Genomic DNA, 14,908 nt, shown 5'->3' with positions numbered 1-14,908 from the left:
GACAGGGGCCAAGCCCTCATGTAGCTCAGAGACCAGTGAACGTGTGGAAGGAGGTGTCGTCCAAGTTCAAGTCACAGACCAGAGCCATGAACACCTTCATAGGCCCTGCTATCTTCAGTGCTGGGAGTTGCCCACCCCACTTTGGTTTAAATCTACCAGGTCAATCATAATATGAGGATGTTGAGAATAGGTTGAACTCATTTCTCCTCTCAAGGATCTTACTTTTCCTTTTTTTGTTGGATTCCACATATAAGTGATATCATATGATATCAATATTTGTCTTTCTCTGTCTGGCTTACTTCAGTTAGTATGATAATCCCTAGGTCCGTCCATGTTGCTGCAGATAGCAAAATTTCATTCATTTTTATGGCTGAGTAGTATTCCATTGTATATATACCACATCTTCTTTATCCATTCATCTGTCGATGGGCATTTAATATTCCATTGTGTATATATTCCATTGTGTATATATACCACATCTTCTTTATCCATTCATCTGTTGATGGGCATTTAGGTTGCTTCCATGTCTTGGCTGTTGTAAATAGTGCTGCAATGCACACTGGGGTGCATGTGTCTTTTAAAAATATATTTTCTCAGGATATATGCCCAGCAGTGGATCATATGGCAACTCTATTTTAGTTTTTAAGGAACCTCTATACTGTTCTCCATAGTGACTGCACCAATTTACATTCCCTCCCATGGTGTAGAAAGGTTCCCTTTTCTCTGCACCCTCTTCAGCATTTATTGTTTGTAGATTTTGATTTGCCTTTCTCTGGTCAGAATGGCCATAATCTCTAATAATTAGTGATGTTGAGCATTTTTTTCATGTGCCTGTTGGCCATCTGTTTGTCTTCTTTACCAAAATGTCCATTTAGATCTTCTGCCCATTTTTTGATTGGGTTGTTTGTTGTTTTTGATATTGAGTTGTATGAGCTGTTTATTTTGGGAATTAATCCCTTCTCAGTTTTCACAACATCTGCAAATATTTTCCCCCATTCTGTAGGTTGTCTCCTTTGCTGTGCAAAAGCTTTTAAGTTTAATTAGGTCCCATTTGTTTATTTTGGAAAAGATACAATGTACTTATTTACAAAACAGAGACTCACAGACATAGAAAACAAATTTATGGTTACCAAGGGGGAAAGGGCTGGGGAAGGAATAGATTAGGAGGCTGGGATTAACCTATACATACTACTATATATATAAAAGATAACCAACAAGGACTTACTGTCTAGCACAGGAAACTATATTCAATATTTTGTAATAACCTATAAGGGAAAAAAATCAGAAAAAGAATATATATATATATATATATATATATATATATACACACATACATATGTATACACACACATGTGTATATATATATATATATATATACACACACACACACACATATATATAACTGAATCACTGTGCTGTATACCTGAAACTAACACAACATTGCAAATCAACTGTACTTCAATTAAAAAAAAAAAAGGATCTTACTTTTCCAAACAGGCTGACTGGTCAAACAATCTATGCATTCCTTTGTAGGAAATATGCTTTTTACCTACCAAAGAAAAAGTAAGAATACTGCTTGCAAAGAACTGGGAGTAAAAATGCCCAGGGATGACCTAATTAATTGTCTCTGTCCTGTGAAGAAACATGAATGTTCATCCCCTGACACCGCAGTCTTTTTATCTTCTTAGTGACTGATCTGAATGCACTGAATGTCAAATTCAGGGGGTGTGTCTATTATTTTCTTTTTGGAAGTTTCCTAGGGAAGGCTTAAAAAGGTATTTTTGTTTTACTTTGTTTTAAAGTTCACTAAATTCTTAGAAGCTTCTGGATGGCTTAAAAATATTTTTAGGTTATGCTAAAAGTGGAGTCAAATTTTATACAAAAGAAGTTCTTAAAATTGCCTAAAAATCAACTTTGGGGGCCCCTATAGATAGCACAAGGGATTCTTGTGATTGAACTTCTCTGTATCTGATTGTGGGGTTGCTCACATGAATCTATGCACGTGATAAAACTACACAGAACTAAATACACACACAAACGAGTACGTGTAACTGGTAAAATGTGAACAAAGTAGATTGCTTGAAGGGTAAAAAAAAAATCTAAGTTTTGTAAATATAATAACTTTTGGACTGAACATTTCTAAGTTTCCTTTTAAAGAGTTCTAAGATCTACACCATAATCTAAGGGATCTTCATTTAATTTTGAGCTTTAACTCACAATGACCTTCCACACTTGATGTTATTTTACCTTTTTCCTATAGCCTCTCTGTTATGAGATAACAAGTTTCTAACTCACAGGAAAGTGACTTAAGTGAGCTTACTGTCTACTGTAGCATCACTGTGACCTTTCTTTAAAAAGTCATTTTTATTTCTATCAAATTTACTCTCATCTATTTGTTTTATAAGAAATAATTTGCTTTTAAAACAGTGGGGTGCCATGTCTCAGAGATGGACCCCAGTAGACCACACTTTGGAATTGATGCCTTGTGTAGCCCCTTTTTCACTGCCTGTGACCTGGCCTATGACTTGTAGTAACCAATCGAGTGTGTGTTGTGGGGCAGTGATTTGGGGCCCATTCCATGAATTAGACTTAAGAGGATGGCCAGCTTTTCCTCCTCTGGGAACGTTTGCTTTGGGGAGCCCTGGGCTGACATAAAAGCAAATTCACTACCCTGCAGGAGAGAGCACTTGGGGAATCCACATGAGGAGGCTCTGGGATGATACAGAGAGGGGGCGAGGTCCAGCTGTCTCAGTGTCCTGGTCGAGCCTCCAGAGGACTCTAGTCCTAGCTACCATCTGGCTTCAACAGCATGAAAAACTTCAAAAGAGACCAGCAGAAGAACCACCTAACTGAGCCCAGCAACCCACAGAAAAGTTGGACAATAAGTGGCTGTTATTTAAGTCCCTAAGTTTTGAGGCAGTTAGTTATGTAGTATAATTAACAATATATCTCACATGTTTAATCTTAGGATTTCAAAATGAAAAGAAAGTGAATTGGTGTCCTCAAAATAATTCATATACTACCTTGGAGAATTTTTAAAGGAAAGTAAGCTTTCAATGCACTCAGTATCTAGGTTAGTGAATAGTATTATTATTCTCGATCAAAAAACTCATCAAAAAGTGGAATTCTCTCTGTCCTGGTCCTCACCAGTGCTCGTGGTTTCTTCTCGACTTTCCCCAACTCATCTGAGTCAGAGCTGGAACTGTCCCAGAGAAGCTGTCCATGAGCCTCTTGTTCACGGAGCCATGTTTCCAACTTGCCAATTTTCTGGGGACAATAGTCATTACTTGCTTGTTGTTCCAGAAATTCTGCATTCTGTGTATTTTCTACAAAGAATTAGGCGTTCATTTAATTTATTTTTTCCCCTGACAATGATATATTTGTTTAAGTGCTTAGGTTTTTAGGAACACAAAATAATCTACTTGGTGTTCTTTAAAAAAAAAAATATATATATATATATATACACACACACACACACACACACACACACACACACACATAAAGGATTTGTTTCTGTAAGCATTAAAAATGCTTTCCTTGTTATTTAAAAAACTTTTTAATCTTCTGAAAGTCACAAGAATGGCACAGTACACACTTGTATACCCTAACTCATCAACAACATTTTGTCACAATACTGTTTTATACATATATGTACACACACACACTTTCCTTCAGCTGAACCATTTGAGAATTAGTTGCAGAGTCACTTCCTCCCAAAATACATCACCACAAGTCTCCTAAGAACAAGGGCAAATTTCCTATGTAACCACAATACAATTATTACACTTAAGATATATGACATTGAGACAACATTGTTTTCTAATATACGGTCTGTATTCAGATATCCACGATTGTCCCAGTAATGCCTTTTATAATGGCTTTTTCTTTGTCTGTTTGTGTTTTATTTTTTAGATCCAGGATCCAATCTAGGAATATGTGTTGCATTTTCTGTTCTTGTCTCTTAGTCTCCTTTAATTCAAGAACACTCTCCTATCTTTTTCTTCTTTCTTCTCTTCTCCTTCCTTCCTTCCTTCTCTCCCTCTCTTCTTCTCCTTCCCTTCCCTTCCCCTCCCCTCCCCTCCTGTCCCCCTCCCATCTCCCCCTTCTTCTTCTCCTTTGTCTCTCTTTCTCTTCCCCTCCCCAACTCTCTCATTGGCTCTTTTCCTCCTCCTTCTCCACCTTCATTATCTTCCTTTTTTCCTAACACTGACATTTTAAAGCATCCAGGGCAATTGTTTGGTACAATGGCCCTAAATTCGGGCTTCTCTGATTGTTTCCTTGTGATTAAATTAAGGTTAAGTGGTTTTGGCAAGAATATTGCACAGGTGATGTTGCCTGGAGCTACTTATTAAACATCTACTACATGCTAGGCACATACTATACACTTTTCTTAACCTTCACATCAGCTCTGCCTTTCGTAGCAGGATCACCTATGGAGATTTTCAGAGACACAGATGCCAGATCTACAGAACTAGGGAGCTCAAAGTGTCAGGCACTAATTTTACCTACTATTTTTTTTTGGAAGAGATTTAATTTATTTTTTGGTGTGGGATTTTGTGCATGTATGTCTTTACTTTAGCTTTTTATTTAAGTAGTACCCAGTGCCCTTTTAGAATGCACTTCAGAACAACACGGCTTTATGCAAGGAAGGTGGCTTTTAAGAAAACAAAATCTTAACCACCATTTTCAAGCTTGGAAAATCATCCTGGGTCAAAGTCCAGATTTTCCCCTCAGTCTGGCGGAATCAGCTGTAACTTTATGGACGTTGTTTTCATGATTGTTGTTTATCAAATCTTAAGGCATATTTTATTTAAGCCCTTGATATCTGAAGTTGCATATGGTTACAAAAGAATATCAAGCATTTCAATATGAGGATTCATGCCTTGTGACTCACGAGTTCCCCTTCTGCCTCACTGAGGGGCTACCCTGCTCTCCCCTTGAATGTTACTGTACTTACTAGCATTGTCTATTTACACAGCCCCGACAGAAAACTATAGTTAATTTATCCTGCAGCCCTAATCTGTCTCCTGAGCTCTGATACATTTTTTGTACAACTGGACACCTCCTCTTTGATGTCTCCTGGCAATATGTCAGCTCCACCTTCTTTTTCTGTCTTAAACCTGCCTCTTCTCCCAGTTACCCTCGTCCAGCACTTGGTCGTAACTTTGTTCCATCATCTGCCTAGTTCTTCAGGAGAAACCCGAGAATCCTCCTGGCCACCTCACTCTCTCCACGTACCCATGTGTAATTCATCACCAGGTTCTGCCAGTTCTCTCTCCTAAATATCTTATATCTGGCTCCTTCTGTCCCTCCTCAGTGTCACCCTTCTCTGCTGGTCCAGACGCCACCTCTCTCTTGCACTACTGCTATGTACTTCTCACCTGTCTCCCCACATCCTCTTGCATTCCTCTCCCATCCATGCTCCACAGTTCAGACAGAATAATATTTAAAATATAAACCCAATAGTTCACTTACTTGCCCTTTCAGTGGCTTCCCATTGATCTTAGGATAGAGTTCAAAGTCTTTATTTGACATGATTTATGAGACCCTGTGTGTACTGGGCCCTGACTGTGCCTCCAGAGCTGTCTCCAATCATTCTCTATCTCAATGTCTCTTCTCCATCTGGTGTCTGGAATCTGTCAGGCTCCTTCCCACTCAAGGGCTTTTGCACATGCTCTTATCAATCACAGTTTTGGATGTCCCAGGACTCTGTTCCTTACGCTCACGTGCTCACCCGCTCCCTTCATGCAGCTACTTCCTGTCTCAACTTAAATATCACTTCCTCACAGAAACTGTCCAACTCCTCAGATTATTAGGTCTCTCAGTTATACTCTCATTAGACTTTCCTTTGTTCATTTTGTGTGCTATTGTGTAAGTACCACATCTACTCAGTTCAGTATCTGTTGAAAGAGTAAATAAGTAAAGGAATGAACAAGTGAGCCATCAGAGAATTTTGGCAGGCGGGAAGTATTGGTAACTGGGACCTGGGAAGGGCTTCATTCATTGGGGCCAGGGGGTGTCAATCATCTCTGCTCTACACACGAGCCCAGAACTATTAGAAGCATCACTCAGACTGAGAACAGGGATTTTCTGTGGACTAGAGGCAGGAGCTTTGAAACAGGAAGAGATGGTGGGATCTAATGTTAATGGTGGGATCTAATGTAATATTAGCAATAGCTTGACTCTCACTACGCTCTTGGTGTTATGATATTTCAGCTCTAAAGTTAGTATGTGAGGCAAAAGTCACATGTTCAATTTTATCCTTGAAAATCCCTTAAGTCACTCACAAAGCACTATATACAAAGTTTTGTATACTAAGCATTAAAGTCTGAGAACTTCTGAGCTAGATGTCTTATTACTTGTTACATTTTGATAAATCCCTGTTTGATTCTTTATGGTTGCTAGACTTAAAGAAAAAATAAAAAAAGAAAAACACAACCTTTAAAACCTAAATGGGTTTTGGGTGAGCAGGGTAGAGGAAAGTGTATCCTACTTTAAAGTTAATTTGGGGAGAGAGGAAGGAAACAGAGGCCAGTGTGGGAAAAATAGGGAGTGATTTTAGGTAGTACAAGGATCATACCAAACATTAAAAATGTTTGATGGTTATGTATTTTATAATATGTGTTTTAGAAAAATGTATTACCACTATATCGAACCCATAATGTCCCAGTTAAGGTCTCTCACAGACAAGGCTAAATTATAAAAATAAAACAAAGCAAGATACCTTAAAGGAAAATACTAAGTAAATAATAGTACAAGTGGCCAGATAAGACCAGAGTTGTGAAGGTGACATTCAAATGATGTATGTGGAGTGACACTTCCCCTGAAGCAGGTAGTTATTTTCACTATAATACATCAGTTCCATATTTCTTCAGTTTTGTCCCTATCCATATGATACTTTACATTTTATATGTGCTTTTACACACATCATTTGAATTTTATATAAACTCTACATGGTAGACACAATGCTTTATTCCCATTTTATAGATGTGGAAACTGAGGTTCAAAGAGGTTAGACAACTGGAAGTTAGCTATAATCTCTCTGTAGAATAAAGCTATATGAACAAATACATAGCTAATATTTATTGAGCGGCTACTATGTACCAGGCACTGTTCTAGGAACAAGAAAAGATCCTAGCTCCCATGGAGCTTACAATTAGTGAATGTACCGTCAGGGCTCAAATAAAGGACTTTGATTCCAAGTCCAGTGCTTTTTCTACTCACTAGACTCATATGACTTCTGGAAAGTGTAGGAGCCACATTAACATGTTAAAACTCATAGAATTGTATACCTAAAAGAGCGATGTTCACTTTGTGTAAGTTATATATTATCATGTATTACACAGATATATGTAATTTACTATGTAAATATCTATAAAATATATGTAAAGCATGTGTGATTTCATTTTAAAGAGGTAGCAAGAAACTAAGACTGATTTTTATCTCACAAGAGAGCTGAAACTCTCATCCTACCTTCCAAAAGAGGGAACAAAAATGGACAAATAGAGCCTTAAATAAGAGGAGCTGGGTACAGAGGAACCTTAATTACCAGAACCCAACTAGCAGAATGCTCATGGAAGTCTATGATCTTAGCGACATTTCATTTTTAGGAGAAAGCAAAGTGAACTGCTTTTAGAAGACAAAGAAGGAAATCAAAGATGTTACTTGGGAACACGTAAAAAGGAACCATTGCTTGAGCATATGCCTACAGAGTGGTGAGGTCTATAAGGCTTTGCGGAGGGAAACCTCTTGAGAGAGAAGTTGGAGGAGTCATAACCTCTACATTTGCAGACTTTCCCAAGGTTGTCCTGGACACAGCTCTGAGTCGCTGGAGTCCTGATGAGGCTATGTGAGGGGGTGGGTGGGAGTTCACCCTTTGGAATCAGAAAGACCCGGCCTTGAATCCTGGCTCTGTCACATGGGGGTTAATAGTAACTCCTGTCTTATAGGTTGTGTGAAGCTTAAATGCAATAATTCATGTTAAGGGTGGACCACAGTGTCTGGCTTAGAGTAAGCGCTCAAGAAACCTTAGCTGGAACTAAATGAAACAGCTTTAAAAAGTATCAGGAGAGGGGCTTCCCTGGTGGTGCAGTGGTTGAGAATCCGCCTGCCAATGCAGGGGACACGGGTTCGAGCCCTGGTCTGGGAGGATCCCACATGCCGCGGAGCAACTGGGCCCGTGAGCCACAACTACCGAGCCTGCGCGTCTGGAGCCTGTGCTCCGCAACAAGAGAGGCCGCGACAGTGAGAGGCCCGCGCACCGTGATGAAGAGTGGCCCCCGCTCGCCGCAACTAGAGAAAGCCCTCGCACAGAGGCGAAGACCCGACACAGCCAAAAATAAATAAATAAATAAATTAATTAATTAAAAAAAAAAAAGTATCAGGAGAGCAGAGGAGAACCCCCTTCTCCATGTGCCTCAGTCTCCCCTGGCCGCTCCAGATCTGGAACATCTTCCAAATGTTGGGGATTTTTTTGGCCTGATCTCAAGCAATGACTCTAAGTGTCTAATTTTAACTGAGGCACCTTTCTTGGTGGTTTTGCCAATAATTTTTAAATGGTAAAAGTTGTTTTTCTATGTGACTACACAGCATATTTCATCCTGGGATGTGGGAGTATAGGTTAAATAGATGTTCCAAGTAGATTTTTCATTTATTCAGCCTTTTCTTATTTAATGAACTTATTGATTAAGCATCTCGTTCCTCTGAGCAGGGGCAGTGTCTCTTTCAGCTGGTAACTTTGCATCTTAGAAGCTCAAGCCCTCCAGAGACATGGCCAGCATTTCTGTAGATCTCTAATTGGTCAGTCTTGCTAATGGGGGATTGGCCTACAGCGCAGTAAGCTCTGTATGTGAACAATACCATGCATTTGCAGTGGTGGGTTTGCTCTGGGGGAGTACAGGCAGGGAAAACTTAATGGGACGCTAATTGATGGGGAAACACAAAACAGAGTTTATGAGCAAAATGTCTGTTGGAAATCACAGAGCCGTCTGAGGCCCTGAGCAACCTGGCCTGACGGCAGTGTGTGGGCTGGGAGTGATCATAGCAGGAGACGAAGCCAGGAAGGTAGGCAGAGGCTAGATCCTGAAGGCTCAGAGTATCAGGGCAAGGAGTTATACCTTGTCCTCAGGCTCAAGGAGACTCACTGAAGGATTTTTTTTTTTTTCAGCAGGAGAGTGATATGGTCAGATTTGCATTTCATAAGATTATTCTGGTATTAGCGCAGTGCTTCTAGAACTTTATTGTGCTTGAGAGTCATCTTGGGATTTTGATAAAATTCAGGTCTTGATTCAGTAGGTCTGGGATGGGGCCTGAAATTCTGTATTTCTAATCAACTCCCAGGTGATACAGATGCTGCTGGTCTGTGCGCAACGCTTTGATTATCAAGTAGAGTGGTGGTTCTTCAACTTTAGGGGCATTGGAACCATGGGGGGTGAGGGGTTGTTACACTCAGATTGCTGGGCCCCATCCCTACAGTTTCTGATTCAGTCACTCTGGCTGGAGCCCTGACTAGTTCTCAGTTAATGCTGGTGGTCTGGGGACCCTACTGAGGACTACCGAGGTGGAGGGTTGATGAAAGGAGGGTAGGACCTGAGGGAGGATTTCCGTCGGGAGGCTGTAGCAATAGCCCTGGGGTGACATGCCGCCCTAAGGGTGGTGTGGGGAATGGGGGAGGGGGGAAGCTTTCAGCGCTAGGTGACACCAGCAGGACATTGTGACTGACCATCTGCTAGGAGGGGGAGCATCAGGGCTGGAAAGGTGCTAGGTCTCCGGCCAAGTGACAGAGAACAGGGAGGCCACACCCACTGAGATAGCAGAGGCAGCATGAGCAAGCCTGGAGAGGGCAGTGATGTTGGATTCAGTTTTAGACGTTCTGAGCGAGCCGAAGAGGGCTGCAGGGGAACGCGTGGGTGGGGAGAGAGTGTTTGCATGTGGCACCAGACCAGCGGATACCAGTTTGCTGTTTAATGTATCTCCACATGCTTCACTCTCTTTAACCACAAGATGAGGCCCTTTTGCCTTTTCTCCTCATAGGGATGGTGCAAGGATTGCAATCATGCATGTAAAGTACCGTACATTTCTAAAAAGAGTCATCTCACCACTGTGCTGAAGCTTCTGTCTTTTCTTCCCGGCCATCCAAAACTACATGACAGCAGGCCCATTATATTCCAGGAAGTAAAGTATCAACAGGAACCCGAGGGCAGCTCTGTCCTTCCCCACTCCACATCAGAAGTTTATCTGATGAAGTTTTTAAAATGCTTGAAATATTTTACTAAAAAAATTATGTGCCTCACCTGGACTTCTGTTCAAGGTTTCATCAGGCAACAAGGTTAGAAAGTCACCGTCATCATTTCTTGGGATGCTTTGAAGGATTTTCTTGACTTTATGGTCCCTCTGTTTCTGCTTACTAGTTCTTGCCTCCTTGTGAAGACTTGTCTTCAATTCCACTTGGGCCTGAAATTGATCAGCTATAAACAGTTAGTATTCTCCCCTCAAGATACTTTCACCAGAGTAGGTCAACAGATCAGCTACTTTGCAAATTGTGTACTTATCTGTAGACATCTGTGGTCCCCTAAATAGAACACGGTTCTCTGTTTTCCTGTTAGAAGGTATGGAAACTTTCTTCACGTGCAGGTTTGTTAGGAGAAAGGGGAGCATGCCTATAATCTCAAAACAGTGAGGACCTTTGTAAAACCATTTCACCGTAGGCTAGCTGATATATTTGGAATTGCAGAAGACAGGGACTTCAGGCTTATTCACTAGAGTGAGGAATTTGGGTTATGACATTTACAGGAGACATTACTGTAAAGGGGTTTGTTACAAGAGATCTTGCTTATAAAATGATTCTATGGCTTAAATTATAGAGAGATGCCTAGGTATCAAAATACGGACCAACTCACCCCCCTCTTCCTTTTTACTAAACCAAGAAAAATTAACCTCATTTTCCTGCTGGAGCCAGAATGTCATAGAAGCAACAGTTAAAAAAAGGGAGACTTGAGACATGGATACATCTTTGAGAGGATGGAAGACAGAGAAAAGACTCAACAGAGTTGGTAGCAGAAGGGATCTTCCTGCTTCTTCTCAACCTCAGTAGTTGAAACTTCGGCTCCAATGACTAAATTTAAAATGATAGGTAAAGACTGGAGATGAATGCTTAACTATATTCATGTGCCAGGGCAGTGATTATGTAGAGTACATTTGGTAAATATGACCCTCTTCTTCTCATATTTACCTCTTGTCTTTTACGGTTCATTTCCAGCACTTGCATCTTATGTAAATATTGTCTTTTCCCAGAAGGATACATTAGAGTTTGCATCTTCTTTTCCAGTTCCTGCTATGAAAAATGACACACTTGTTAGCATGGGGTAATTAGTTACTGACTCTGCAATCCACAACTTGATATCCTTTTTGGAACAGAGTGAGATCTTAATCATCAGTCATAATCCATAGAGATCTCTTGTGCCGTCAGAGGTGGACCATTGCAGCTTCCCGACCAGTTCTTAGTGAAGCTATCAGTGAATGAAGTGGCAATTTGCTATGTGTATCATATCGTTTTTAAGGTTCCTGTAGAGTTTTGCAAACCTTGAATGGAAATATGTTTCCATATCTCATTTTGACAAGATATCACTTCCCATGTCAACAGCTGCTTTAACTGTCTTCCCAGAAATGTGTTCTGATTTGATGAGACCTGCTTCCCTCTTCCTGCTTCTTGTCATTGAGTAATTGTCTGGCTATGAAACTAGAGGGGGGCCAACCTATTTCTGTAGGGTTTCCTCCCATATTCCACTATAAGCCCTGGTACACTGCAGTTTAGGAAGGATTTAAAATTGATTATTTGTGACTTGGGTGATCTCCTCTGGTGTATCATAAACTCCAGTGGGACAATGTGAACAGTTAATGAGGGCAGCCAGGGGTGAATATACCCTCATTCATCACTTGCCGTGACCAGGAAGGGGAAGGGACCTGCAGCCAAATGTGTTCAGTGATCCCTGTTCTGTTGCCCTGTGAACATCGACTGTGGTGGCTGATATGAGCCTCAGGGAGGGGCCCATCTCTATGGGCACTGTCAGTATCACAGACATGACCTTGAGGATCTAAAAGTACCTGGACATTTCTTATCAACTCAGTCATCTGTGGATGGCAGCGTCTAGATGACTCTGAAATGAATCAGGGGAGGAAAGTGTTCACAAATTTGAACACTTCTAGAATCACCAATTTCCACATAAAATTCCTCTCTCTCATCTACATCTCCCTGTTTTCACCAGGCAGCAGAGAAGGGCTCAGAGTTCATCTGAGAGGCAAGAGTAATCGCCAGTTGGAAGCAGGCCCAGAAGAGAATGGATAGCTTTGGAAAGTTCTAGCTCTGAATGACTTAATAGCTCTCTTTGCCTTTGAGGTCTTCTGTGTGGGGAGTACAGGAAAAGGATGGCCAGCCCCCCAGTTCCCCACCCCCTCCAGGTTTTGCTGCCGCTCACCTTGGCTTTGTGAGTCCTCCCAGCTTCTTGCTGGCTCAGGAGCCTTTCAGAAGTAATTACTTGTGGCAGGTCAATGGGTTCAAGCTTCTGGAAGTCCAACATTTAGAGTATTCAACATTCCTCATGCCATGAGATGATGAAACATAAAAGCCAGATATTAAACTATCTTAACACTCTGCACGTATTCATGAGAGCACACAGGGAAGGCAGTTTCGACAGGATTACAGCTGTATCTGTGTGAAAGACTTTTTGACCTCTCTGGGTTCTTCAGTGTTCTCTTGCACTGTTGCCAGTGACTCATTGATCTAAATATTGGTCAGAGAGTTAAAGGATTAAGAATCATTTTCTGTCTGCATTGAGGGACTATGTCCACAGTTATCAAGCAACAAGGGTCTTAGAATATTAGAGATGAAAGAGGTGCCAGGAAGCTCCTTTACTTTATTTATCCCTTAACCACCTAGCTAAACTATTCTGGTCCTTAGGGAAGTAACCTATTTTTAAGCTCTCCAGAGAAGCTCCCTCAGCCTCCTCAGTAATAATCACTGGTGCTTATGAGGCACATTGACAATGAAAGTGCAGTGTGCTAACAAATCTTAGACATGGATTTTTCCAGCAGGGCCTTGGCTTTATCGGGGAGGTGATGCTGAAGTTTCAAGCGGTCACTAAGACTAGGCAGCAGTTGATGAACTAGTGATTGCCCCCAGCTCTACCTGCCTTAGATGACTTAATTTAGAGCACTAGGAAGTGGCTGAGTAGGCTTGGGAGACAAGGGCTGGTCTCTTCACATTGACATGCAATCAGGGACCTGAATTTATTTGTTCACTCAGTGATTACTTATTGAATGACTGCTACCAGCCAGGCATTGGGATGCAATGCTCAACAAAAATGGGCATGGTCCCTCTTGGGGCTTACGATCTATGGGGAAACAAGTACACTTTTGCTTGTGTGATTATTTGATGAATAATTACAAACTGCGATTGGGGCTTTGAAGAAAAAGTCTGCAAGGTAAGACTATGACAAGATATAACTGGAGGACTCCACCTTGGAAATGAGGGGTTTTATGAATTGGATTATGTTCCCCCCAAATTCATATGTTGAAGCCCTAAAACACCTCCCCCCAGTACCTCAGAGTGCGACCTTATTGGGAAATAGGATCCTTGCAGATATAATTAGTTAAGATGAGGTCATACTGGAATAGGGTGGACCCTCAATCCAATATGTCTGGTATCTTTATAAAAAGGGGAAGTTTGGATGCAGACATGCACACAGGGAGAATACCACGTGAAGATAAAGGCAGCAATTGGGGTGATGCTTTCACATGTCCAGGAATGCCAAAGATTGTCAACAAACCACCAGAAGCTAAGAGACAGGCATGGGACAGATTCTTCCACATAGCCCTCAGAAGGAACCATCCCTGCCAACACCTTGACTTTGGACTTGTAGCTTCTAGAACTGTGAGACGATACATTTCTATTCTTTTAAGCCACACAGTTATTATACTCTGTTACCACAGCCCTAGAAAACTAATTCAAGGGAGAAAAGGGTCAGGAGGCAGTCCAAGAAAGTTTCCTGAGGAAGTAAATTTTTAGCAGCCGTTGGAAGGTTGGGAGTTTTCAGGGGACTGAGGAGTTCCAGGCAGAGGGAATCACATGGGCAATAGCCCCAAGGCAGGAGAGAGAATGATCTCTTGAAGGAACTGCAAGAAGTCAGTTGGCTGCAGTTGAGAGTGAGAGGAAGAGTGGCTCACATGGGGCTGGAGAGGTAGGCAGGGACCAGCTCATGAAGGGCCTGATGGGGCATCATGAAGACGTTGTCTTCCTAAGAGGAGGAGGCAGCCATCGACACATGTTTAGCTGAGTAGGTATATGACTACATTTGCTTAAAAAAATGATCACTCGAGCTGCAGTGTGGGAACTATACTGAAGAAGAGCAATTATGGATGTGGGTGAGCACTTAGGAAGACAAAGATGATGGGCTGGGGACTCATGGGGGGGAAATTGATGGGCTCTACAAATGTTTAGAACAGACCAAGCAAGATTCGTGATGGTTATTGAAGGAGAGTGACATGTCCAAATGACACCGAGATATAAGGGATGGATAGTGCCGTCATTTACTGAGATGGGGAATCCTGGAAGAGGGCCACGTTTGGGTGGAATGTAGAGGGGAGGTCTGTGCTGAAGATGCATGCTTGGGAATCATCCCTGGGTAGAGAATAACTGAAACCATAGGATGAATGAGGTCCAGAGTGAGAAGAGCAGAGTCAAGGATGCTCCTTCACTGAGAGCTGGTGGGCGGGGATGGGCTGGCCAAGGAGATGGAGGAAGGATTGCTTCAGAAGCGGGAGGAAAACAAGGAGGACACCATGCCACAGAAACCAGTGTCAGCACCACACCCACCTTAGTCCAACACTACAAGCAAATCCTAATTTATTTTGA

At 41.7% G+C, this 14,908-nt stretch overlaps 1 protein-coding gene across 5 annotated transcripts in view; it reads right to left on the bottom strand.

The window, feature by feature from the left end:
• Positions 1 to 1,429: 1,429 nt before the first annotated feature.
• The window catches only part of CCDC198 (coiled-coil domain containing 198), a 32,188-nt gene continuing 18,709 nt past the window's right edge, over positions 1,430 to 14,908 (bottom strand). For 2 of the 5 annotated variants that reach the window (XM_068526128.1, XM_068526212.1), the window contains exons 3-6: positions 12,474 to 12,560; positions 11,231 to 11,329; positions 10,293 to 10,452; positions 1,430 to 3,326 (exon numbers count right to left, since the gene is read on the bottom strand). In XM_068526128.1, coding sequence (XP_068382229.1) covers positions 3,091 to 3,326; positions 10,293 to 10,452; positions 11,231 to 11,329; positions 12,474 to 12,560 — 582 coding nt within the window. In that variant the 3' untranslated portion in view covers positions 1,430 to 3,090. Of the gene's footprint in view, positions 3,327 to 10,292; positions 10,453 to 11,230; positions 11,333 to 12,473; positions 12,594 to 14,908 lie in introns of all 5 variants that reach the window. The other 3 variants (XM_068526053.1, XM_068526262.1, XM_068526289.1) reach the window with 3 other exon arrangements.

Source organism: Eschrichtius robustus, chromosome 1, assembly GCF_028021215.1.
Source record: "Eschrichtius robustus isolate mEscRob2 chromosome 1, mEscRob2.pri, whole genome shotgun sequence".
NCBI lineage: Eukaryota > Metazoa > Chordata > Mammalia > Artiodactyla > Eschrichtiidae > Eschrichtius > Eschrichtius robustus.
The sequence above is the reverse complement of the archived record's forward strand: the minus strand, read 5'-3'. Positions and strand labels throughout refer to the sequence as shown.